This window comes from Caloenas nicobarica, chromosome 4 (genome assembly GCF_036013445.1).
Source record: "Caloenas nicobarica isolate bCalNic1 chromosome 4, bCalNic1.hap1, whole genome shotgun sequence".
Classification (NCBI taxonomy): Eukaryota; Metazoa; Chordata; class Aves; order Columbiformes; family Columbidae; genus Caloenas; species Caloenas nicobarica.
The window spans coordinates 37,207,701-37,234,533 of record NC_088248.1 but is presented as its reverse complement, the minus strand read 5'-3'; the positions used below and the strand labels follow the sequence as shown (position 1 = coordinate 37,234,533).

Below are 26,833 nucleotides of genomic sequence, written 5' to 3'. Positions count from 1 at the left end.
GTGTGGCTGGGGGGTGGGGCTGCGGGCCGCGTGCCGCTGGTGCCGGCATGGAGGCGGAGGCGGAGGTGGAGGTGGTGGCGCAGATGCAGAGCCTGGGCTTTGAGCCCGGCACCGCGGGCCCGGAGCAGGCGGCCAGCACGGAGGAGCCGCCGGGCACGGAGCAGGCGGCCGGCGTGGAGGGGCTTCCGGGCCGGGAGCAAGCGGTCAGCACGGAGGGGCCGCCGGGTGAGGAGCAGGCGGTCAGCATGGATGGGGTGCCGGGCCAGGAACGGGCGGCCGGCACGGAGGGAGCGCCGGGCGAGGAGCAGGTGGTGAACATGGACGGGGGTCCGCCCGAAGAGCAGGCGGCCGGCACAGAGGGGCAGCTGCGCGAAGAGCAGGCGGCCCGCAAGGAGAGGGCGCCGGGCGAAGAGCAGGCGGCAGGCGCGGAGGGGGCGCCGAACCCCCGGAAGGGCGGTGGGGAAGAGCGGTGCCCGCCGCCCCCGGCTGGGACAGCGCCCTGCTCACCGCCGCCTGAGCATCCCAGAGAGCCCCCGCCTGCCGCCGCTTCCTCCTCGGACTCGGACAGGTGGGTTTAGCCCCCGGGCTGGGCCGTGAGGGCCGCGTCGCTTTTCGCGGGTCGCTCGTTGCCCTCCGAGGCCGCGGGCCGGCGGTCGTGGGGCTCAGCGCTCCGGGAGCGGGGTGTCCGGGTCCGCCCCCATCTCCTGCCCCACTGTTCCAGCTTCTGTAGCTTTCCCGTTAAGGATGACGTTTTCACTTATATTTCAGTAGGAGTTTTATTGTCGAATTAATAAGTCTCCAATGACTGTAAGGCTATACGATTTAATGAGAACATGACTTTGGTGTGGTGGCCTGTAGAGCATCATGGTTGGTTGGGCCACGGTGTCCATTTGAATTCTGTTTGACATGGTCCTCACAGGGTTCTTCTACATCACCTGCAGTGTTATTGCTGAAAAAAACTGAATGTAGGATTCACGGTAAAGAATCTGTAGATCTTAACTCATGCTCTAATTTTGGCATCTTGGCAGAAAAGCTTGTTGTTGACCTGCATTTTTTTTTTACAAAGGTTCCATCTTCTACTTGTGTCTGTGCATTAGTGTCCACTATAGTTGGTAAAAAGTAACTTTGGGTAGATGTGGGCTCTGTTTCAATCTTAGAAGCTTGCACACTTTGTCAGTTTTAGTGAGTTTTTGTGTTTTCGGACCATTGCAGCAAGCTGGGTGTGTGCTCCTTCTAACTAGTGAAAACTGAAATGAAGTGTAAGTCTCTCCACTTAATAAGAACATACTGAGCTTTATTAACAGCTAATGGCGTAAAGCTTGACTTTGGAAGAACTTTGTTTGCTTGGTTCAAAGTTTTCCTAGAACGTTGTGATCTGATGTAGAGTGAAATTCCTTACTTATGGGAAAGGTTTCACTTGTTGTCCTTTTTACTTCCAAAATCACTAGTCTGGTGTGTTTTTTTGTCTTTCTGCTATATTGATTTTGTTCCAATAAGTCCATATTTGGCTTTTTTCAAAAGATTTGTTTGGAGAGGTGCTCTTATTTCTTGTCTTTCCTATCAGCATTTGTTGGAAAAAAAAAAAAAGCAGCAACAGATAATTGAAAGCCATCCATTTGCTTGTAAATGAGACAATGTAATACCAAAGAATATAGAGGAGAGGTGGGGCTTTTGGTATTTTATTTATCACTGTTTCTAAATGTTGCTTTGTTAGAGGCTAGATCAGATAAGAAAGGACGGGTGCAATTTTGCAAATGTTTGCTTGTCTCAGTGTCTTTTTATGTAGAGTTTGCAACAAGTTTTTTCAGTCACCAGTTTCAGTTACTCCACATGTTTGTTTCTTCCGCCAACTCTTGAAGAATTTAGACTTTTGCTAAAAGGAATGGTTTCTTAATGTGTTCTTTGCTTGAAATTTTAAGTCTAAGACAATAAACATCTCTTATACGTGCACCAGTGAGAAAAATTAAATTACTAATCTGTTTGAATATGTATTTGGGCAATTCAGACAGGCCATGAATTACGAAACTAATCCCTTTTATCTGCTAAAGCTAGAATTTGTTTTTTTAACCTTTATATTGCAAGATGCATTGCTTGGAATAAGTATTTTCTAGGCTTCCACTTAGCTTTATGCTAATATTTGGATTGTACAAGAAAAGTGACTGTAAGATCTAGCAGGTAGTTTTTTATATTTGAAAAGTATTTTTGTGCTCAGTTAAATTCCCAGAACTGAACATCACTTAATGTAAGTGGCGCATAAAACGGGAATATGCTGACAGTGCATAGACTTTATGGTCCTGATTTGGCTGTATTTATATAGGTACTATACTGAAGTGATCATCCTGTGACTCGACATTGCAAACCCATGAAGTGTAGGTCCCAAACTGTGACTATCACATATGTTTGAGAGAGAGAGTTGCACTGGCGCTGGACTTTTACATTGGGTAGCCAGTGGGAGAAATCGGATTGGGTGAGTTTAAAGAGGTGATTGCTTTCATGCCACAGGCACCATTCAACAGTGAAACAGTGGGAACCCAAGTGAGCCATTCTAGTTGTTAGCATTTGCCCAGAGCTACTGAAGCTACTGTTCTTCTCAGATTTTTTTTTTTATGATTTTGTCCAGTGGCTTGTAGGTTCAGGAAGGATTGCTGTTCCTCTATATACAAAGGTAAACATTTAAGAAAAACATCTAGTAAGCAAAGGTATTTGAGTAATGTATAAACTATCCACTCTTTTTGTCTGTAATGTACAAGTCTATGTTCTAACTCCTGTATTTCGTTCAGTGATACGGATTCAGATAGTTCGTCAAGTACGTCCTCCTCTCCGTGTTCTCCTTCAATGGTATCTGACGAAGATGATCATCCAAATGAGAAGGATAACAGATCTTACTGTGTTAAAACAAAAGATGAGTTGCCTATTGATGTAAGTACAGTGTGTTATCTTTTAAACCTTTTTTTAGTAACCCAACTTAAAATATTTTAACTTAATATATTTTTAAGTCATTGCAATACCTAGTGATTGAATGTATGTTTTTACACTAATTCAGCTACAGCACAGTTAATAACTTAAAATGTCCTATTTTTCCGTATATTACGACCCCTCTGGAGTGAGGTTCACAGCTCATCGTAGGTTCATATTTGTATAAAATCACAATTGTAATTAATGAAAACAAATTTCTGGATAAAATTCTGGATCTTTTAGTACATTTTTTTTGTTTGTGTATTGCAGGCTTTCATCATCCTTTCTCTATGTGAAAGACTTGAAGGTCTGATATGTCTTGCAGACATATTTCAAATATGTTTAGCCTTGAGGTAAAAATTTTGGATGTTGTATTAAGCCTTCCAGAGGTTCAGATTACATTGCCTCTACTCACTTAAGCAAAATTATTAGAGCAGTCATAGAAATGGTTTGTATTTGTTTTATCCTGCAATTTTTGTTATAGCATTGTTTCATGTATTGCAGATCAGAGCCTTAATTTGCATCACGATACTCTCTTGGCTTTGGTTCTCATAAATGCCATATTCATTAAGTTTTGCTGCCATTATTGCTCATTATCTCAAAATTAAGAGATTGAAAGGAATGAGTTTTAGGAATAATCTGCTAATGGATAATTAGCTCTGCATAATTTTTAATGGATTACAAATAAAAGGATAATGTAACACTGCAATGTCAATTTACATTAACAGTGTATGTTCAGCAGTTACTCTGTAGATCTCTCCCCTTCATAAGAAATGGTTTCTGGAATGAGAAATAAGCCTGGTGAAGGGTACAAGAAATTATTAGAAAGGTAGAGAGAAAAACGTCTGAAGAGCAGATGCATTTGGATACATTTACCTTTGCTTCAGTGCTCTGTAACAGTTTGTAATGAAGTGCTAGATGACTCTCTGGAAAGGCTGAGGCATTGACACACAGTAGTAGTAGCAACATCAGGATATGGGAGTAGGTTGATAATTCTTGAACTGTTGCTGTACAGATACTTGGAGTAAATAAAAACTCTTAGGATTTTCTTTTATCCCTGAAATTAATCAAAGATTAAGAAACACACGTAACATTATGTTCTGAAGGAGTAAAATATCAAAGCAATTCCTGCTTACGTGCACTTTGTTTTGAAGTATGATTGATAGTAGAACCATTTTAAGTAGTTCTATTGCAACAATTTTACAGCACTGGACTTCTGAACAAGAATCCTTCCTCAAATAGATGTACTTATCAGGTTTTATTTACCTTTTATCTCAATTACTTAAATAAAATTAATGTTAGTCTCAAAATGCTTTGCTGATCTGCTCTTTTGTCTAGCTTCAAGTCCAAGTGCTTACAAAACATTGTCTTCCTTTTAAGTACTGGCCTGATTAATTTCATTGGCTTAGCAAAGCTATAGCTTTTTACCAGTGATAGTTGGTAAGAACTGAAGTTCTAGCAACTACATTATTTACTGTGTCCTGTATTAAGCCATTCTACAGTAATAGAATTAGTCTATGTAAGATATTGTAGATTGTCTTATGTAAATTTGGTGGGATACAATTGGCAAATTAAAATGTATCTGTTAAAAATGAAACATGATGATTAGTCTTTTGGTAAAAGTTCCTAACTTGCTAAAGTATGGGTGAAAGATAAAATATTAAAGTATTTGACTGGAGTATGTGCTTAGGGGGAAAAACATGCACATATTAAGGAGTGCTAGTGGAACTGTTTTGGAAACCCCTTGCTTTGAAGTGTAGGACTGGCAAATATTGTGTACAATATGATAGTTTACCAATTTGAGATTTGGGATCAAAATCTCCAACCTAAGAAGGACATGGACCTGTTGGAGTGAGTCCAGAGGAGGGCCGCGAAGATGATCAGAGCACCTCTCCTGGGGACAGGCTGAGAGAACTGGAGTTCTTCAGCCTGGAGAAGAGAAGGCTCTGGGAAGACCTTACAGTAGCCTTCCAGTACCTAAAGGGGGCCTAGAAGGAAGCTGGAGAGGGACTTTTTACAAGGGCATCTTGTAATAGGACAAGGGGTAATGGCTATAAACGATTTAGGTTAGATATAAGGAAGAAATTCTTCACCATGAGGATGGTGAGGCACTGGAACAGGCTGCCTAGAGAAGCTGTGGATGCCTCATCACTGGGAGTGTTCAAGGCCAGGTTGAATGGGGCTTTGAGCAACCTGTTCTAGAGGAACGTGTCCCTGTCCACAGCAAGGGGGTTGGAACTGATCTTTAATGTCCCTTGCAACCCAAACCATTCTATGATCTTAGCTTTCTTGCTTCTGTTTTTTTGCCTTAGACTTGTTCTGGCTTCCATGACTTAGTTAAGTCTTAGCAGTGGAGTTGGTTTAATGTTGGAAAACTTACTGTCCTGTAGAAGGTGTGGTGTTTCTATCTGAATTAATGTCTGGGCTTTAATGCTATATTATCTGATCTGATAAAGTGTTTGCCTCTGTTTGGTCTTTGAGTTGCTGTAGAAGCCTTTGCCAAGCGCTTTTGCTAAGAGTGAGGATGTATCAGGTGAAGTTTTGATAAGACAGGATAAGATTCTTCTATTGGAGAGAGATTTTATTTCTGGTAACGGCCTTTAAAAGTGCAGTTCAGTGCTAAGGTTTGGACTCTACCTCCAAATTCATATGATGTTAAACTTGAAGATGATTTTTACTCTAGTTGCCCTTACCTTGTATTCCACATAGTCCATATTGAATTCACAGCATTACAGTATATACATAGAAATCTTATGAGTAAATTGGAGGTAGACTATATGTTTGGTGTTAATCAGCCTTTGATAACAGATTTTGATGCTGACACTTGAGGAAAAGGTTCAATTTGGGTATTGTTTGTGCAGTATTCATTTGTGTATCTGAAGCTTGGCACTTTTTTCCAAAGTATTTGCTAGGATTTTCCTCTTTTTACCAAACACGACTTCTAGCTAGAAATAATTTTCTTTGTAAAGATCATGACAACCCTTACATCTTCTATAATCTGAGTTGTGACATAAATGGACAGACATTTTGTTTGTAATGTTTTTCAGACTGTTTTATCTCTTGCTATGTACATTTTTTGTCATGCATTGAATGTGGTTACAGGTTGTGTTTTTTTTTTTTGATTGCTGAATATCTAGTTATTGTGTTGTACATGGAACTTAATTTATCTAACCCGAAGGTTAGAAAAAATGAACAAAATGTCTACCAGTTGTTGGTTTTCTCCAGTTGAATAAAATTGGCTTCTACTTTAGTTCACTGGAAATGTGTAAAGTAGTATCTCAGTAGACAAAGTGCCTTCAAAAGTGACATAGAGATTGGAAGGGACCTCAAAAGATCATCTAGTCCAGTCCCCCTGCCAGAGCAGGAACACCTACATGAGGCTACCCAGGAAGGCGTCCAGGCGGGTTTTGAATGTCTCCAGAGAAGGAGATTCTACAACCTCCCTGGGCAGCCTGTTCCAGTGTTCCGTTACCCTCACTGTGAAGAAGTTTCATCTCAAATTTAAGTGGAACCTCTTGTGTTCCAGTTTGAACCCATTACCCCTTGTCTTAGCATTGGTTGTCACTGAGAAGAGCCTGGCTCCATCCTTGTGACACTCACCCTTTATATATTTATAAACATGAATGAGGTTAGCCCTCAGTCTCCTCTTCTCCAAATTAAAAAGCCCCAGCTCCCTCAGCCTTTCCTCATAAGGGAGGAAATCCTCTTAATCCTCTTTGTTGCCCTACACTGGACTCTCTCCAGGAGTTCCCTGTGCTTCGTGAACTGAGGGGCCCAGAACTGGACACAATATTCCAGATGCGGTCTCACCAGGGCAGAGTAGAGGGGGAGGAGAACCTCTCTCGACCTGCTAACCACCCCTCTTCTAATACACGCCAGGATGCCATTGGCCTTCTTGGCCACAAGGGCACAGTGCTGGCTCATGGTCATCCTGCTGTCCACCAGGACCCCCAGGTCCCTTTCCCCTACACTGCTCTCTAATAGGTCATTCCCCAACCTATACTGGAACCTGGGGTTGTTCCTACCCAGATGCATGACTCTACACTTGCCCTTGTTATATTTCATTAAATTTTTCCCTGCCCAACTCTCCAACCTGTCTAGGTCTCACTGGATGGCAGCACAGCCTTCTGGTGTGTCAGCTGCTCCTCCCAGCTTGGTGTCATCAGTAAACTTGCTGATAGTACACTGAATTCCCTCATCCAAGTCATTGATGAATATATTGAATAATACTGGTCCCAGTACCGACCCTTGAGGGACTCCACTAGATACAAGCCTCCAACTAGACTCTGTCCCATTGACCACGACTCTCTGGCTTCTTTCCTTCAGCCAGTTCACAGTCCATCTCACTACCTGATCGTCCAGACCACAGTTCCTCAGTTTAGTTGTGAGGATGCTGTGGGAGACTGTCAAATGCTTTACTGAAGTCAAGGTAGACCACCTCCACTACTCTGCCATAATTTATCCACCTTGTTATGTCCTCATAAAAGGCTATGAGGTTGGTCAAGCACAACTTGCCCTTGGTGAAGCCATGTTAACTGCCCCTAATGACCCTCTTATCCTAGATATGCCTTGAGATGGCACCAAGGATAAGTTGTTCCATCACTTTCCCAGGGATGGAGGTGAGGCTGACCGGTCTATACTTGCCCGGGTCCTCCTTCTTGCCCTTTTTGAAGACTGGAGTGACATTTGCTTTCCTCCAGTCCTCAGGCACCTCTCCCATCTCCCAAGACTTGGCAAAGATGGTGGAGAGTGGTCTAGGAATGACTTCTGCCAGCTCCCTCAGCACCCGCAGGTGCATCCCATCTGGACCCATGGATTTATGGATGTCCAGATTGCTTAATTGCTCTCTCACTCAGTCCTCATCAACTAAGGCAAACTCCTACATTGTCCTGACTTCTTCTGGGGCCTCAGGGTTACAGGGCTCCTCAGGACAGCCTCCGGCAGAGTAGACAGAGATAAAGAAGTTCATTTAGAATTATTCTGAATGAGAGAAATCAAACTAGATTTTTTTAAATTAAGTCTTAAAAATGCTAGGAGGTTTTTCTAATTGTCAAATTTAAGCAGCAAAGTGATGAAAGTCTTCATGTGATAAGATTATATTCTGAGCATTTATTTGGTATTTTCAGGAACTGCCTCCTGTCGAAGACTTAGCAATAATTCTGCCTGATAATGTTGAACTGAAACTCTTTGGGACAGTTTCCAGCATCATTGAGAATCTAGGTAGGCAAGATATGTTTGCTTTAGTTTTAATTAAAATAACTTCTGTATATCTCTGCATTAATTGTGTACCTAACTGTTCCCTGAAAGTATTGGCACTGCAGCATTCTGTTTCAGGGGGCAGCGAGTTGCTGAATGAGAACTCAAGACTACCAAATGACATTTGTGTTGAATTCCCTTTTAGTTGGCTTATGTCTTCTAAAGATGTAAGATACTACAACTATTATGCATGTATTTTTGTGTGACTTTCATGTTCTGATCTTTATATAAAAGACCCTTTTTCACTGTCTATTATGATCTTTATATTCTGGCAACATTAAGATTGATCATTTACATTATTTTAAGAAATCTTCCAGTTGTACGTGCTATATTTGAATTATCTCTGAAGGTACAGGAGATGTACAGCTGGAAGCACAGATGCAGTCTCACGTGCTTGCTTGTTAACATATGAGGACAGGAAAAAGACTTACTTCTTTAGCCAGTGTAGCAGTGCTCGAGCAATTGGTATATTATGTATTTTCTTTTTCATCCCCCTTTCGGCACCTTGACTAATACAGACTGCCAGTTTTGGCAGTCATAGGAGAGCATGACTAACATGGTTTGTAGGTGCTGGATGGTAAGCTTAATGGGATTGAGACGTACACGGAATGCAAGCCTAACTGCAGGCAATATGCATTTAGGGATATTTTCAGATATATGTGGGACCTCAGTTTTTGATATGTGAAATCAAAGTTTTGCTGAAGCTGGTATTAATAAATATCCATGGTATGGTTATATTTAAGCTTACTTCAGGTGTTCCATTCTGCTTGATCTGCTTTCAAAGCAATTTGCTTATGAAAATTAGAAACTAAGTTCAATGTGAAGTATTTATGTTGAGTGGAGTACAAAAGAATTAAAGCAGATATCCATTTGCTATTCAGTTTTCTTCTATTGTAAAAGACTCTGGGTAATACAGGTAATACAGGTAATTCCTTTACAGTTGTTGTTGTTGGTTTAGAGTTAATTTAATTCATGTGCAGGAAGCTGTCTTGAGAATGTGGAAGGTAGTAGTCTAGTCATTGTTCTATCGTTATACTTTGCTCTTTCTTGCTTAGTGATAATAATGGGGACTTGAAGAAAGCTGTTTTCAGCTAAAGTGATAGTTTGAAAATAAGTTAAAAGAGAAATGGTTAAATCATAGTTTGCAATTATTTTTGATTTAGTATGTGAATGTTTAAACAAAGCTGTTTTTAAAGACTTCAATTATGAAGACTGTCCTTAATTTCTAATCCTCCTTGGTGCGTATAACCTTTTCAAATCCCATCCATGTACTGCCAGGTGAATTCTGGAGTCTGTATTCTACTTTATGTAACTGAAATGTATGAATTGTTGAACTTGGATAGGTTGGTGGAAGTTAGAAACCAGACTAATAATCATTCATGAAATAAAGCTGTAAGAATGTAATAAAACCCCATGATATCTGTGTTATTTTTCTGCTTTTACCACCTTGCTTTATGACTTCTTTCTACATGTTTTCCTTTATTTTCAGTTCTTCTGGAAACAGGTGTCTGAGTGGCCTCAATTTCAATTGTTTTGTGGCCATATTAGGGACTCTGCCATCTATAATAATTGTGGGTTAGTTTTTGATTTTTGAACTAAATTGTTACTTGTGTATACAGGGAAGTTGAGGCCCCATTTGGAAATCACAAATATTATTTTGGCACAATTGGTGTCCTGAACACTTTCTGTCCCTTTGTATCAGATGTCTCTGCTGTTCTCTGTAGCAAGCTTCCAGGTTCATCAGTCTGCAGTGTGTGATACCTGTAAGTTTGCTGTTTCATACTGTGAGGTGAACTTAAGGCTATGACAGTTGAGGTTCATACTTGCTTTACTGTGGCTAAAAGGAAGATGACAGTACTTTCTGTGAACTTTTTCTGCTCAGTGTATCAGAATTTAACAGAACTCTTACTGTGTTTTGCTTCAAGGTACTTAAAGGAAAAACGCACTGTGTGGGTTGTAGCCTGGAAAGTTCAACAGCTTTGGTATATATTTGAAACCTGCCCTGGGATGGCACTTTGGGCCCTGGAAGAATAGAAGCTGAGGATTTTGGGTGGGTTGGAATAGGGGAGCTATAAGTCAAATAATAAGTGATAATGTTTCTCCTGGGTTTTATGGGACTGGCATGACTTTTTGAACATTTTCGTTAGCCTACTGGAAAACTAGGGGCTATGTGCAGTCAGTCAAATTGAGAGCATTTTGCGGAAGTTTTTGGTGTGTGGTTTGAAATTCAGTGAACTGTTAAGCCTGTTGCATTGTCACAGGCTTGCTTGGCATGTCAGAAGGTGTTTGCAGATTGAAATAGTAGCAAAGCTGGAGTTTTGGCTTGATGAGATGTTTATTGCTTTAAGTCTTGTTATGTAAGTTTAGCAGTGATAATCTTGTTAGTTTTTGTTTGAGTGACACTAAGTGCTTGGGTGACTTTATTTGATGATGGAGAGGCATTAAGAATGCTTGAGTGTTCTGTTGGTTTAGAGGTAGAAAAGATGAGAATTCTCTCAGAATGAGAATTTTTGAGTGTAATGCTGCTAGGCCTCTGTATTGACAGCTTTATGCATAGTTCCTGCTGAACGTAAAGGAAGACCTAGTATTTCTGTAGACTAAAGCAACAAATATGGAGTACTACCAACGAGGAGAGTGAGCTACTCTCAAAATTTCAGTAAAGAATAAGCTCTTTCTGTCTCTGAATCTGGAAAACCTAAAAAAGAAGCAGCCTGTATATTAAATGATGTATTTAATGGAGGAAGAACATGCTCTATGTCCATTTATAAATGTTTAAGTCTACTCAGTGTTACGATTTTATATTTTGAGCTACTGGAATGACTTGCTCACTCTGATCACTCATACCATCATTAATCAATGATAAGGCCCAAATGTAATATGAGACTATTACATGACATTAAATTATAGAAATATATTTCAAATTGTATTCTGCATACATAAATGACACCAGCAGTTGCTACTGTGACTGGACTGACATATCATTTGTTATGACTTACAAGGACAAGCTGTAATGAATAGCCGTCTCCATTCTTTTTTCTGAGGAGAATTTCATTTGGAGTACTAAGAAGGCAGAATATATCTGCGCTCAAAAAGCACAGATTATTGCTGCTATGCACTTAATTAAGAAACATCCTGGGTGAATACAACAGGTATCTCACATATCTGAGACTTCTCTTTTGTACCTATTATCTGGTTTCCTTTCTCCACTCCAGAGAACAAGAATTCTGTAACAAGCGTAAATCTTACCACTCATATATACCTGGAGAAGGTGTGTATGATTGTAAGTAGTTTTGTGTGTGCGCAAGAATTTTCCAGTGAAGCTCTATGAACTTGAATAGACAAATAGTGGAGTGGCTTGTTACGTTTCTCTACAATTAACTACATATTACTGTTGAAACAAAGTTCTAATTATTTTTTGTCCATTTCAGTAATAATTGAATCAATGAGAGGCCTACCTCCAATAAATGAGGACAGCATAATTTTTAAAGAAGATCGGCAAGCAGCAGGAAAGGTGTGTGTAAAGCGTAAGAATCTGTTATTCTGGTTTATATTAAAAATATTCTTTTATGTTGCAACAAGTAGTGTTGAAGCTGACTAAATGAAAGATGTTTCCTTGATATGTAGTTTTTGTTTGTGCTTTTGACTCTTGCTATAGTAATCTATTTTTTTGTTATCTCAAGAATTCCTAACCTGGAATTCATTGCATCCTTACAAAGTTACAGTGTGCGATGAGTTTCTGCTATTTTATGAGCGTGCTCATGGAGAGGAAGAGGTTGCTTTCAGATGTATGATGCCTTGAGTAACAGGTTGTGCTCTTTTATTGCCAGGAGTTGGGGGCAAAGATTGGAGAAGTTAGAGTAAAGTTTCAGGAAAAATGGGGAATGTTTACATATCTATGCTCTGCTGTTCCAGTTTAAGGCCAGTGTGTGCTTTATGCAAGTATAATGAAGAATGTTTGCTGAGGGGGATGTTGCATTGAATTTTCAGTGTTTTCTGGCAAAGGAAAACCATCATTTAGAACAGTTAACTACTGTAATATCTTTGAATGCTAGATCTGAGTGAAACAAAAAAACACAGCCTGAAATTGCAGCTGTTCTGTACAATATTTCAGAATTCTCTGTTCTCCATGGAATTGGGGAGCAGACAGGAACTGACATAAAGGCACCTTGTAAAGGTGAACTTTGAGGAATAAATGATCAGTAGGCTGTTCCAGGTGTAAGATATTTGAAGGCATAACGGGGAGAACAGAGATTTGATGAGGAAAGATTACTGAAGTAGAGGACGCAGATGGTGGAAAGCAGTGCAATTGGGTAGGCGAAGGCAACATCAACTTATGAGAACTTTTCCACATTATGACTTTAGCAGTAGCTGGGGAAATGTAGTGTCAAACAAAATGTGGTAGTAAAACTAAAGCATGAAAGTAACTATATTTTATACTGCTTTTTGAAAAGATATCAACCTTCTTAAATACAAAGCATCTTAAAGCTTCCCAGTTGTCTACAATGAACTTAGCTATCTACTCTTGGTGGTTTATTTTAACATTTTGTTTGTTTTTCAGATATTTGAGGTGTTTGGTCCTGTTTTACATCCCTTTTATGTGTTAAGATTTAACAGTTCTGAGCATATCAAAGCAACAGGTATTACTGTGCAAGATAGCATGTATTTTGCTCCATCAGTGGAGGACTTCACCCAGTATATATTTGCAGAGAAACTAAAACAGTGAGTCTGACTTTTTTTCTGATCTGGTTATAATGTATTTTTTAACATGACTAAAAATCCTGGATTAAAGTTTAGCCTTGAGTGAGAAACTATAGGACTAAGCTTGACACTAAAACTTGGTTTTTTAGATATTCTCAATTGTGTTGTAGTAATGAAGTTGTACTGTTTTGTCTTTCAGAACAGTACAAGTAGCTGTAAACTACAAGCTTCTAAAGTGTTACAATTGCTATAGTAGCTTCTTATTCAGTTTAATATAAGCTCTCTCGCTTTTTGTGTTTCTTTGTTACTTAAAATATCATAATCAGAAAAACAACCATTGGTACTTCCCCCACACCCTCTCACACACATACACATGCATGGGTTTTGTGAACTGAACTTTCCAGATTTTGTTGTTCTGCAGCTTGTTGTTTAGTTTCATAATTTGAAATAAACCTGTTTGAATTCTGAACAAGTTTGTATTTATTTACTGTTTTTATTTAATATTACAAGGCCAGAACTGAAATTTAGTTATCAATAAATCTGTTGTGCAGTTGGGGAACAACAATTCTCTATGAAAATTACCTGCTGTGTATTTGGGAGACAGGAGGATTTTAGTGGCAACATAGTATCATGCTCAGAAACTTCTCAATAGTATTGGTGTATTCTGGTCTGCCTGAGGAAAGTATCATGACTTGTTGCCATTTAAAAGCAAGTATAGTCAAAGATACAGAATAAGAAATAAAGCATCATGAATACTAGTATCTAGTAGTCATTTTACTTATTGATTCATATTTGTCTGAAGTAACGATAGGTTAAAAAAGACCTTTGTCATACAAGAGACTTTGTCTCTATTAGGATCTCATCTGACTTGCAATTTTTTTCTGACTATAGCCAGTAATATTGATGTCTGCATTAATTGCAACTCTGCCAGTGTTTATACCGAATAATTTTTTTTGTTAGTCATATATGTGGCTAGGCCTGCAGGAGTCTTTTTTTTTTTACTTTTTTTCCATCCTTACCAATTTCTGTGGAAGCAACAAGCATTTTTTTATTTTCAGTGAAGACTTTCTCACTCTGCTGCTTGTTTTTTTTCTGCAGCATTTTGATGCCAGCTGGTCTTTGATTTGTGCCATTAAACTCTGTTGCTTAGCACCGTAACTGCACAGACTCTATTCCTCTGCTTACTGCATCAATAACTGTGTGCCATACTCAGCATCTGAGATGTGAGACTCATGTTTTAGTTTGGTACATGCCTTGCAGCTAGTTTTGGGGACTATCTGTCTTTCGGTATTACTTTACTATCTACATGGTACAAAATTGAACACTGGGTAAGATGTTTCACTCTGTCATGATGTATCAGTGCAGCTGAACAGTGCATCAGGCACTGTTTCCTGCCACGCATTAAAGTCAGCAGTGTGAACACCGGTGTAATCTGATGTAAACCATAATTTCTGAATAATGTGACTTAAGTTACATTTCAGTGAAACAATATTTTCCGAGTTTTGACAGTAAAGCTTTTGTGAGGCAATTGGTACTATTTGTCGAAGCTGCCTTTTAACAAACTAAGTGTCATTGAAAAAGGAAAAATGATTTTGATTCCTCATCTGTGCTGTAATGTCTATGTAAACAAACCAAGATGGACACCATGGATAGTAGAAAAGCTGAGCTTTAGTCAGTGGTTCACAAGAAGGCTTTTGGACCTTAGCATATTGCAAATTTGATGGCCAGTGACCTCTTTTCTGCTTTTTGTTGGCTTGACTGTGCAGACCTGCTTGTGAAGTAGTATAGGCTTGAAATTTTAGAACTGCTACTCAAAACTGTGATGGTACTTTGAAAAGAAAAGGAATCAGGATTAAGATCTGAAAGAAATCTTAAGTTTGAAGCTTCTCCTGAAATCTGGCATGCAATCTGCTTGCATTGTGCAAAGTTGCAGTGCTGTGAGTAAGCCTTACGCTTTATAGCAAAATAAATGAAAGTGTAGCATAAAACTTCTTGAATGCAATATAATTTGTTGCTAAAAACAGATGTGTTTTATTGCCTGAAACACAAAGTAATTCTAAAGAAGCTCATGTATTTTCATGATTCCTCCGAGTCACCTTTTGTTAGACTCAGATCTTACGGTATCTGAGTTCAGAATACCAAAATTAGTATCTTGTTCTTTGCAGAAGATTATTAAGTGTCTTAGAGCATGAAAAGTGTTTTGTGTTTTGCTGAAATAGGGAAGGCTGCCTTGGGAGAACGAGATAAGATGCCCTGAAGCATTTACAAGGTCTAAATTTTGCAGTCAGTAATACTGCATATGGTCTGACGACCACAAGTCTTGTAGGTTCTCGTGTGCCCTGGTATTTCTGGTAGGCATTTATTGCCCCAAAATAGCAGGATGAGAGGGGAAAAGCAAAGAAGTTGTTTCATAATTTAAAAAAAAAAAAGTGTTACCTTTCATTATTGCATAGGTAGAGAGTTTTCTGCAGTTGAGAAGTTATTCCTATAGAGCCGTTGATCTTCCTTTCTTCCTTGTTACATTTTCTTCTAATTGAACTTCAAAATGGCTTGCATGCTAATATGATTTGCTCATAATCACAAAGTTGGTGGGTCTTTATGGTTTTCTAGTGATATGTGGAGGCTGAGCTTCAGTTTTATGGTTAGAGGTTGAGGCACAAACTACCTCCAGATGACTTACCAGCGTTGTCATGGGCAGCCTTAGACTAAGGACCTCCTAAGTCTAGGCTACCTAGAGCCAGTGGTTATGTACTTTGATGTAGCTATTGCTGCTTGATTGTTGCTGATTTGGTGAATACATAAACCCCTCCTTGGTTATTAGGGCACTGACGGAAGACTTTTCACACTGAACATGTTGGTATTTTTAAATATCTAGTTCTGTTTTGCAACTAAGAATTTTCAGTTTTACGTAGTTTGTCTGTGTAGGTGAACATTGTGTCTTCACGTTTCAGACCAAAATATATTAAATTTGTGAGCAGTGTGGAAAAACCTTCCACAGACTTCAACAGCATAGTTGAAATTTCTTCCACAAATTTTTTGCTAATCAAAGAAATGACTTGATTTTTACTGAAGTTCTTAAACTGGTGGGTGAAATAAATGACACCACTTCAAATTAATTTTGGTGCTTGTCGGACATTATGATTGATCTTTTTAATTTTATATTTACAATTATATAGAAGGTGAAACCTAATTATCCAGCTAACCTATATTAATAGAATTGTAAACCAAGCTTAGAGTTTTTTTGTTCCAAATTCAGTTCACTGTAGGTATACTTAAAGCCTGTGTCCTACTAGACTAGTTCATTGTCCTTTTTAACTGGACATTTGTATTCTGAAACCAGAAGAATAAGAAAGCTTATGATTTGTCAGCAGTTAGCATAAGTTGCAGTGAACTACCTCAACTGAGGTTCAAAGCACTTTAGGCTCAAAAGGATGTTTTGAGAGAATATTGATCAAGCTTAATATTAGCTGTGTGAAATGTTCAGTCTTCACTTAAGTAGGAAGATTTTTCGAGTGACATATATAGTGAAGTTCTAAGTTGACACAGACATTACTATTCACTTAGAAACAACATTAAAAAACAAATGCCCCTTTTAAAACCGCCAGTTCATGGTGTAGGAGATTGATACCTTGAAGAAAGTATTACCCTATTTGCTACAGTACAGTTCTTGCAAATTATTTCTAACCTGGAATAGGTTCCTACTGCATGACTCCAACAAGAGATGTTCCATAGTCTACTTACACAATTTTCTTTCATCTTGATTGTCTAATTGTGTGTTGTTTTTGTTTGTTTTCTTCTAGGGAAAAAGGTTCAGATGCATCTTGGAAGAATGACCAAGAACCACCACCTGAGGTAACTATACAGAGTTTTTTATTTGTTGTTTTTGATTACATAATATATATGTTGAAAAAATTCTGCACAGAGTAACTAATTAGCAGGGTTTTTTTTTTTTATGCAGACAAGAGTTGGATGTACCTCTTTCCTTCATTGAACAGAAGGTCATGCTTTTCTTGGAGAGGCTTCACAGTCAGCATAGAGTACTAGCTGTCTTTCTCTCCTTACTTTTTGCAGTTGGGAAAATGTATATCTTCAGTTCCTCAAGTCCTTCAAGAATGTTTGACAACCTGAACATTCAGCTTTGAGTAGTAGTGCTTTTACGTTACCCAATAATTTTTATTCTGCTAGGGAATTTTTGTCCTTGCTGTTCTTTCAGTGCAGCTCTCTCTTTTCCCTTGCCACAAGCAATTGTTTGTCTTTAAAGGCCTGCTAATACTCTGCAAAGTGTACTACTTGAGTGTTTCAGCTGTCTGCTTTGTTACATTAACTTGACACCTCCTCTGCATTCTTTGAATGTTTTCTTAGTAAAATTTCTCTACTGTTTGCTATTATAAAACGCTAGTTTCATGAGAGGAGATGAGCTTCTTCCATACAAAGGCAGGCATACATGATTGTGTTGAAGGAGAGCTCCTCACAACCGTTGACATATTTACTGTAGGATCTGTAAGAGTTATTCAATGACATCCAGGCTTCCTGTCCAGTGCTCCTTAACTCCATTCTTACTATACTTTTTTCATGACTCTTCTCTTTTTCGTTAAGAATTGCAAGGCTGATAGCTTTATTGAGGTGTTTTCATTAGATTTGTTTTCTAGCTCAAGATTTGTGTCACTTTTCCTTGCAATTTCGACTTGAAGCATATCTTAATCAAAAGAGCTGAAATTCCTAGAAGCCTTGTGTTTCCTATAGTATTGTAAAGAGATCTCTCTATCTGCTTGTTCTGAATCTTCTAAAAGCTTGTGTAGTTAGAATAGTTCTAAGCTGTGTAGTATGTGCTTCTTAGTCTACAATTAAGTAGGAAAGTGGTTTTTGTGTGTGTTTTTGTTTTAGCGTTCTAACCAATTTTTAGAACAGAGTATTTTGGTTGGAAGGTACCTACAATGATCACTTAGTCCAACTGCCTGACCACTTCAGGGCTGACCAAAAGCTAAAGTATGTTGTTAAGGGCATTGTCCAAATGCCTCTTAAACACTGACAGGCTTGGGGAATCAACCACTGCTCTAGGGAGCCTGTTCCAGGGTTTGACCAGTCAGTAAAGAAGTGCTTCCTCACGTCCAGTCTAAACATGCCCTGGCACAACTTTGAACCATTCCCATGTGTCCTATGACTGGATACCGAAGAGATCAGCACCTCCCTCTCCAAGTCTCATCCTCAAGAAGCTCTAGAGAGCCATGAAGTCACTCCTTAGCCTCCTTTTCTCCAAACTAGACAAGCCCAAAGTCCTTGGCTGCTCCTCACAGGACATTCCTGCAGCCCTTTCACCAGCTTTGTTGCCCTCCTCTGGACACATTCAAGGACCTTCACATCCTTCTTAAATTGTGAGCACCAGAACTGCACACAGGGCTCAAGGTGAGGCTGCACCAGCGCTGAATACTGTGGGATAATCACTTCTTTGGAGCGGCTGGTTGCACTATGTTTGCACCTCGGGATGTGGGTTGCCCTCGCAGCTACCAGGGCTCACACTTGTGGCTCACACTGAGCTGCTGTCAACCAGCACCTCCAAATCCCTACTTCAGGGCTGCTCTCCAGCCACTCCTCTCCCCATTTATACTTGTGCCTGGTGTTGCTCCATCCTAAATGCAGAATCGAGCATTTCTAAATTTCATCCACTTGATTGCCCAATGCTCCAGTCTGTCTGGATCTCTCTGCAAGGCCTCTCATCCCTCAAGAGAGTCAACAGCACCTCTTAGTTTCGTATGACCAGCAAACTTGCTAATGGTGCATTCAACTCCTGCATCCAGGTCAATAAATATTTTGACAGAAGTGGCCCTAGAACTGAACCCTGAGGAGCACTGCTGCTGACCAGTCACCAGCCAGATGTAGCTCCATTTACTGCAACCCTTTGAGCTCTGCACTTCATCCAGTTTTTCACCTGGCGTACCATGAACCTGCTAATCCCGCGGTTAGACAACTTGTCCAGAAGGATGCTGTGAGGCACAGTGTCAATTTTTGCATTTCTTCCCCTCCCCGTCCCCCTGCCCCCCCAAATGGAACTAAGCTGAGCAGTGTTAACTTCTCTCAAAAAATGTCAGTTCTGTTAATTGCCTTCCTTTCTTGGGGAGACATCATCTCACAGAGAATCATCATTTGAGAATTGTTTCATAGAATTGAACCATAGGTATGTGATCAATAGAGATTTGAAAGACTCTGTATACTTAGAAACTTTTGGCTAGGCTTAGCTTTGTTTTGTCAAACAACTTTCTAGTGATGATACAAAATGTGCTGATTGGCTAATGGTGAGCTGTTTTGGGTGGTGTTTTTTTTTTTTTTGTTTCGTAGTCATATTTTTAAATTTGCTAAGGAGATAAGCTTGTAAATGTGTAACTTGAATTTATAGTAGCCTAAGTAACTTCAAAATTTGACTAAATACAGTCAAGTCTTCTGCAATATAGATCCATTGTTTTTTTCCAAAGTTGGGGTTTATTTTTCTATTCTTTTTCTTAATTGTAATTCTGATACCGTGTTACCTTCAGGTTAGAATCTGAAAGTACAGGGGGAACTTTAGGTTTACTGTACTTCCCTATAGCAAGGAAGCAAACTTGAATGAAATCGGTGATGGCAAAGATGGGCAAACTTGATTGCTTTTGTGATGCCTTTGTTTCCATGGCTGTTCTGACTTTGTGATATGTGCGCTCTGTTTTGGAGAAAACACCACATCTAACATCCTGTAGTGTTAATTAGAATAATCTTTGGATAGTTCTGACAATAAGAGTTTACACTTAGATGTCCAAACTGTGACAGCTAATGAGCTGATAGAAAGTAGCTTTCGCTGTGAAGGGTATTGCTGTTGACAAGGGTGCAGGTTAAATCTTATGCTACTGATGCTTAAAATTGTCTCTACAGCCAGAGTCTTTTAGAGCCCTCAGCTGGCAGCTGATTCTATAACTTTTCTGGCCAGCTCCCACAGTAAACTGCGTGCAATTGCTGGAGTCAGTTCTTTTTGTGATACTGTGAAGCTTTATTTTTGTATGAAGGTTAAATTAATCCATGTTAGGCCTTTTATGCTTTCTACACTAAGGTGTATGGTAAGTGTTCCTTTTCTGACAGGCTTGTAATTAGCCCAGCTTAACTGTAGCCTTGTCTTTGGGGTCATAGGATGGCAAAGTGTGATCTGTATGCTGCAAGGCTAGCAGGAGCAGATAACTGCGATTGTGAGGCAGCTTTTATGGAGTGTTAGGTGGAAACTGGCTAGCAACAGAAGGTACTTGTTTGTTATTTCTGCTCTGCTGGAGGATGGCACATTAAAGTCCTTAGAAAAAGTAGGAGTTAGTGAAAGATTTTACTTCATGGTATACATCATCCTGTTGCATCCTTTGCGGCTTTTTTTGAGTAAGAATATAATCCAGTTATGTAGAAGAGGAAATAGTTGTATTCGGAATTAACTTTTACATGGCTTTTCTAGCACCGTTTTAGTAAAGTGTTTTTGAGATTCATACTTTTTACATACTGTAGAGATAGATACATCAGTAAGCAGCAGAGCCCTTCCTTTCGGACTTGGGAAGGGTGGGAACAAACCCTACCTCTTTAAGTCATAGGAGTGAGGTGTTTTTGGAGAACTAGTTATGATGACAGATTTATTTCCTAATTCTAAATGTAAGCTTGGATTCAAAAGGTAGCAAAACCTTGCATAACAGGAACAAAATGTTTCTGTGACATTGAATCTATTGTAAATGACAACATTTTCCAAAGCTGAGAATTCCTTTGGAATAACATTGCTATTGCAAGTTTAATGGGAACAGTACTATTAAATATATACTACAGAAAATTCTCATTTAGTGACAATTTTAGACTAGAGATATTTCTAAATGTAGTTCAACTGTGCTGAGTTATGTATTGGTTACCAAATTAATTTGAATTTACTTTAAAAAAATCCATATTTACTTCAGATACTCTGCAGTTTGCCCTTCAAAAGCTTTTCCTTGGCAATAACTAGCCAGCTCCCCCAGAGATTCCCAGTTTTTTTTCTAACATCTAGTCAACCAAAAATTTGTGTTCAGTACTTGAATGTTGCCTGTTTTAAGAAAATAATTTGTCCTGTGAGATATTTGTGGAGTGTTAAGTTTTTGGTTGTGTTGCGAAGCCAGGTGAACACATGATGGCTCTTTGAATGCAAAATAGGGAAGTGTGGCTTTAATATTCTTCTAAGCCGACTGCAGGATGGACTGTTTTCTAAATTGTGTTCTAAATAATTATTTATCACTAGAACTGAAGTTCTCTGTGCAGTCTCTCTATGACTTTTTCTCTTTTTTTTTTTTTTTTAAACCAGGCCTTGGATTTCAGTGATGATGAAAAAGAAAGAGAGGCAAAACAGAAGAAAAAGAAGCTTCAAAGCCAAGGCAGGAAGAAACTCAGATCAGAAACAAATGCTTCAAGTGAGTAAATGCTATAGGAGAACACTTTTATCTGTTAACTTGAGTTTGAAATACACAGTGATACGTATCTTAATGATTGAGCTTTCATACAGTTAATTTGTATTTCTGTGCTATTCAAAGTTATATTTGTGAATTTCTGGCTACACTCCTTAATTCTTTTACAAGGAAAATGAAGGTTTTTTCCACTAAACTGTGCAAAGGAAATCGTATTAGGAGCAGGACAGTTGTCAAGGGAGATTCAAAGGCTCTTATGACAGTGTCAGCTGGCACACAGTGAAGATATAGAACAGATGCCACCTTTTGGAGTTCAGAGTTTGCTTATTGCAGGGGTTATTTGGGCTCAAGTTCAGCTTCGGCCTTTGATTGCAGGTAGAAGACAGAGGAAGTCCATGTGCATTTTCTGGGAACCCATTTTTTTGACAAACAGGGAGAAGACAAGTCTTAGGTGGGGAATCTATTCCACTATCTGAAAAGGAAGCTCTACCTCACCCATGTCATATAAATGCTTTAAAATAACTGGTACTTGTGTGGTCTGCTGAGAATCCCTTTGCTTACCTAACACAGTCATTGAATAAACAAACCTATAGTAGTTTAATAAACTTTGTATAGTTTTTCATAATTTACATAGCCTTCTTCACCTTCTTTCCTCCTGCTGTTGGTAGATCTGTTGCAGGTGTATGCTTGCAGCTGTGCTCTGTTCGCAGTAACTAAATTTTTTGATCTGTCTTATGCCTCTCTACTGACAAAACTTTTTGCATTTTGGTTGCTGATTTGGTTAAAATAATTTAAATCGCATCTCTCTTTCTCTGTTCTCGTTGGTCTGCTATTGTTGGATGCTTTTTGTACCACTCTCTTTAAAACTACTGACTTTCATCCCCTCTCCTTTTCCTCTTAATCTGCTGCTTACATATCAGGTTGCTTCATCTGTCTGCAGCACAGTTGTTTCCCCCCATTGGTTTTCTTTGCTGCTCTTTCTTTGTAAAGCTGCTAAACATTGCACTCCGCTGAACCCCTTTTCTCTTGATCTGAGTAGTCATTAACTGTCCTGTTAACCATTTTATTCTGTGTACAGTACATTCCTCACTTATACCTTTTAAATAAAGATGTGACCTTTCTTGGGCTGGCTTTTGTTCTATGGTTTTGGCAGTTCTCCCTTATGGGAAGGATCTCAATCATGCCATACTTTCCTTTCATTGCTGATGCTTATTTTCCTCACCTTGTTTCTGCTTATCTAGTGTATGGCATGTTTTCCACCACATCCTTATTCTGCCAGCTTATTGCACACCTGCCTTTGCCTTGGGCTTGCTGAGGCTGTTACTGAACTATGTTTTATAACTGAGAACACAATGAGAGGAACTGTCTCAAGCTGTCAGGGGAGTATGGGTTACAATTTGCTGTGTTTTTCAGTAAATAACACGGTATAAATTAGTGTGCAATTTAGTTTGGCTACGGAATTCAACAACAAATATATCTGGCAAATCGACTACAAACTCAGTGTCAGCTGGAGTTTTGCTTGGTTGCATCTTCATAAAACTCTAAAATGGGCTCATTATTATAGTCTTTGATAGGAGAAGAAAGAACAAAAATATTCACTCAAGTACTTTTACTTCACTGCTTTGGAGAGGCGGGCATGCACCAAAGGAGTTTAAGTCCTAATCCCCTATGAAAATGAGTAGGAAATTTTGGTATCCAACTACCTTTCCAGACTTAGCTTTTCAAAGGTGAAAATGTGTCTATATAGTCTAGTGCCAAGGATTAGGTCCATGTAGGTTCTTAAAATGCAGTTATTTTATGCAATGTTATATCCCTTTTTGCTTTTAGCCCTAAAATCCTTCAGAGATCATGTTTCAAGTTCAGTTCTACAGCCTTTTGTATATCTTAGCAGCTCTTTGGAACACTTCCAGTATTTCAGTGCTCCTAATTTTATAGCGCTTATCCCATTAATACTTTTATGGTATTTATTATAAAGTGGCTAGTAATGAACCTTAAAAATATGCTTATAGTGACCTGTACAGGGAAAAATTAATCTCTGAAAGATGAATGCTAAAAGCTAATTGGTACAGGCTACCTTTTTCTGATGGAGTAAGTTAATTTTATTAATTTGGGTTTTAAGAATTTGTCCTCCATTTGTGCTGTCATACCAACTCAGGTCAGAGAGCTGTAATGCAGTATTGATTTATCATTAGTTTGAAAAATGTGTTGTTTTCAAATCTTGTTTTAAGCCAAATCTTCCAAAATACTTGTGGTTCTAATGTTCCTGTGATTCATTGATACAAATGAAAATGCTTGGAGGGAAAGAAAGTGAAGTTTATTTTTTAATGACTGAATTTGAAACCCTCAGGATCATCCTTTCTATATTACTTTAATAAATCAAGATGAGTTACTAAACAGTAGACTTGCTAGTATTATTTTGTTGTTTGTTTATTATTTGCCAGCTTTATTTGTTGATAGGATTACTTTTCAAATTTCCTTGACTTCAGCTGGAAAGGTTTGTGAGGACTAAACTTCATCTCTCCAAAATAATATTAAAACTCTGTGTGTGTTTTTGGAGTTTTTTAAAAATTATTTTTAATCTTTTTTTTCTTTAAGGTGAGAATAAGGGACTTAATCAGTCAATGCAACAGCCTGCTTCAAGTTATTCAAGGGGATACCATGGCAGAGGGTTCTCCAGGGATCCTTTTTTTCCTCCATCAGGCTCTCCAGGTTTTTTGAGACCACAAGGAAAACCACCACAGGTGTACTCTTCAGACAACAGAATACATCAGGAATCTCCAGTGTTTCCACAGCCTCATAGAAAAGAAAACCCAATGATGCAACAGTATCCCTTTCCTCCTCCAGTTTTTGGTTCTGTTAATGATGTGCATCAATTCCACCTTCCACCTTCAAATCTGAATATGGTTTGGACAGGCCCAAACATGTACAACTCATCGTACCCATTCTTACCACCTCCACCGCCGCCACCTCCACCTCCTCCAGATAGCCATCCTTCTCAGTTCAGACCTTACTAGGTTGCCATAAATATTCATACAGAGCATTGCAGTTTAGAGGAAGAACACTCCTCCAAGACCATATTACCTTATTTTGGAGATGTTGTTTTTCTGCAACAGGAGAACAAATGCAGAGTTTGATGCTTTGTGGGACATTCATAGAAAACTATTTTTTTTCTGTGTATGTTTGTAGTTTTGAAAAAGAAAACTATGATGAAATAAATATTAAATAATGGTTTATTTTTATAATATCTACTAGTTTGGGATGATAAATAAAAACTTTCTGGAGACTGGTATGTAGTGGTGGAAATCTATTTTGTAATAAATTTAAGTTTATATAATTACTGCCTAATAGTGATGAGGATATGTCATGTAGATGGTATTTTAATATATTTAGAGTGGTTGTATATTGCTACGCAAAGCCATTTTTCTCAATTTCTGCAAGTTTTGAAATCTACTTTTATGGAAACTAAAAATCTGATACCTATTTTTTTGTCTAGCTTTGCCACTATTTATATAAGGTATAAACTCATTCAATTCTTAATATTTCGTTAATTTCTTGTTAACTAAAAGACTGGAACTGGATGGTCATTTTTTAAATAGCTGGAGTAGCTAGCTCAGAACTTGGACCAGCAGCTGAATTACTCTGTCAGATGTAGTGCCCTAAAACAGCTGTAGAAAATCAACTTATCGATTAGATGTTTTGCCATTATTTTGTGATGTAAAACTCATGGGGTTGGTACGGGGAAGTTAAAAAGCAGCATAACTTCTCTAACTTGTCCTTGCTACTAGTGCAAAAATGACCATAGATACATACATACAGCAAATAGTCAGCCTTTCTAGGAAGAAGTTATCAGACCTGTCAGGTAGAGAAAGTATGCCATTTCAGAACTCCCTTGTTTAAATTTGTGTCAAAAATGCAGGTAGTACTAGAAAGCTGTTTGGTTGTCTTTACAGTCAAAACTGTCTCTTCTGAAACTATGAGATTCATCAACTCTCCCAGCTTGTTTCTAGGAGCGGGTTGGAATTGTCAACCAAAGACAACCTGAAACAGCTTCCACCTGTCTAAAGGGTCAGTCCTACAATTGCGCTTCCATAGTCTCCATGGAAGTGGCTCTGACCTAGCTAGAATGGAAACCCTTACACTGCATGAAGATTTTAAAAAGAAAGAAAAATAGTGGGACACAGACATCTTACAGATTTTATTTTTCCTCTGAAAAAGCATCACCAGTAGTAATGGTTTTTGAATCATTAATCAACAATACCATCATTCTGAATCATTGAACAGAACTGATAGAAGTGTGCAGTATGGATTTCTATTCTCAAACTCATATCGGCCTTGTTACTTTGGATATGTATTTAAAGGCTAATAAAGCTCTGCAGGAGTTGGTTGGACTTTTAATTCCAAATAAGAATGAAGCAAAAATTTAATGCACAGAGGGAGGGAACACCTTGTCAAGATGCTGCTGCTATGAGTTAGAATTTATTTACAGACTTCTAAAGGTTTCTGTAATACACTTAAATAATTATTCTCTATATAGAACTACTATTTCTTAGTTGTGAAACTGAGATGGTTGCATAGATCTCAGATTTTATGGCAAACAGGTACTGTACAGAGGCAACAAACTGTTTCAGAACAATAGCATTCCAGACATTAATGTTCAACTCAGTTCTTGCAGACTTTTTTTTTTTTTTTTAGGAAAAAGAATGTCCAATTCTAGCCTGTTTCTAGTATTTATGTTTAGGGGGAAAGGAGAACGGGTTGAATTTCTGGCTGTTGAAACTGTAGCCCAGCTACTACGATTGCTAGTGTTGGGTCACAGGCAAGAGTAAGCTCAGTACAGCCTGGTGACTGAGGCTTGGCAGGTTTGCTTTGAGCTGCCCTTGACTCACCTGGCACTTGTTTTTTACTTGGTTTAGCTATTACTGCAATTTGTTAATGACTGGGTGAGTATAATCAATTTGTTTCACGTGCACATTTTTTCTATAGTATGCATGTAGGTTTTTACATAGATGGCAGTGGCGAGTTGTTATTCTGTGTAGAATGGGGTATTTATGACTTTAATGGGTTGAGGTAGTGTGGAGACCTGACATGATAGAAGAAGCCTTGAGTGGCCGGGCAGGATGCAGTGCAGGAGAATACGTGGGGTGTCAAGATATGGGGCAGGACTGGCACCGGAAATCTACGGATTTGCAAACTGCTCCCCAGAGGTCAGTTGAAAAAATGCAGTCCTGGCTCTAGACAAAACTCTTGAGTATAATGCAGATAAAAAGTATATAATACATGTAAAATGCACCATATACAATAAAATTAGATGTTGTTGTGAACATGCAGAGAGATGAAGAGCAAGCAAGATGTTCCAAGTGTGTTAACAAATTAAAGTGATCCTGATTGTAGGTAAAGGAGGAAGAAACTGTCAACCTCATACTTGGGCTCAGGATGCTGATGACTTGCTGTATGTCCCTGGGACAAAGGAATGCTGTCAGCCTCAAAATCCAAAGGGCCAGCTG

The 26,833-nt window shown here is 38.8% G+C and overlaps 1 protein-coding gene across 1 annotated transcript; it reads left to right on the top strand.

The window, feature by feature from the left end:
• Positions 1-24,623, top strand: NAF1 (nuclear assembly factor 1 ribonucleoprotein). Its single transcript, XM_065634275.1, has 8 exons — positions 1-568; positions 2,781-2,919; positions 8,082-8,175; positions 11,640-11,722; positions 12,770-12,930; positions 16,710-16,761; positions 21,230-21,335; positions 23,925-24,623. The coding sequence occupies exons 1-8, from the start codon at positions 48-50 to the stop codon at positions 24,341-24,343; spliced, it is 1,575 nt and encodes a 524-aa protein (XP_065490347.1). The 5' UTR covers positions 1-47; the 3' UTR covers positions 24,344-24,623.
• Positions 24,624-26,833: the final 2,210 nt, after the last annotated feature.

Coding starts and splice junctions, on each gene's coding strand:
- NAF1 (XM_065634275.1), top strand. CDS start 48: ATGGAGGCGGAGGCGGAGGTGGAGGTGGTGGCGCAGATGCAGAGCCTG. Junction 2,920..8,081: donor AAGATGAGTTGCCTATTGAT/GTAAGTACAGTG, acceptor TGGTATTTTCAG/GAACTGCCTCCTGTCGAAGA. Junction 11,723..12,769: donor ATCGGCAAGCAGCAGGAAAG/GTGTGTGTAAAG, acceptor TTTGTTTTTCAG/ATATTTGAGGTGTTTGGTCC.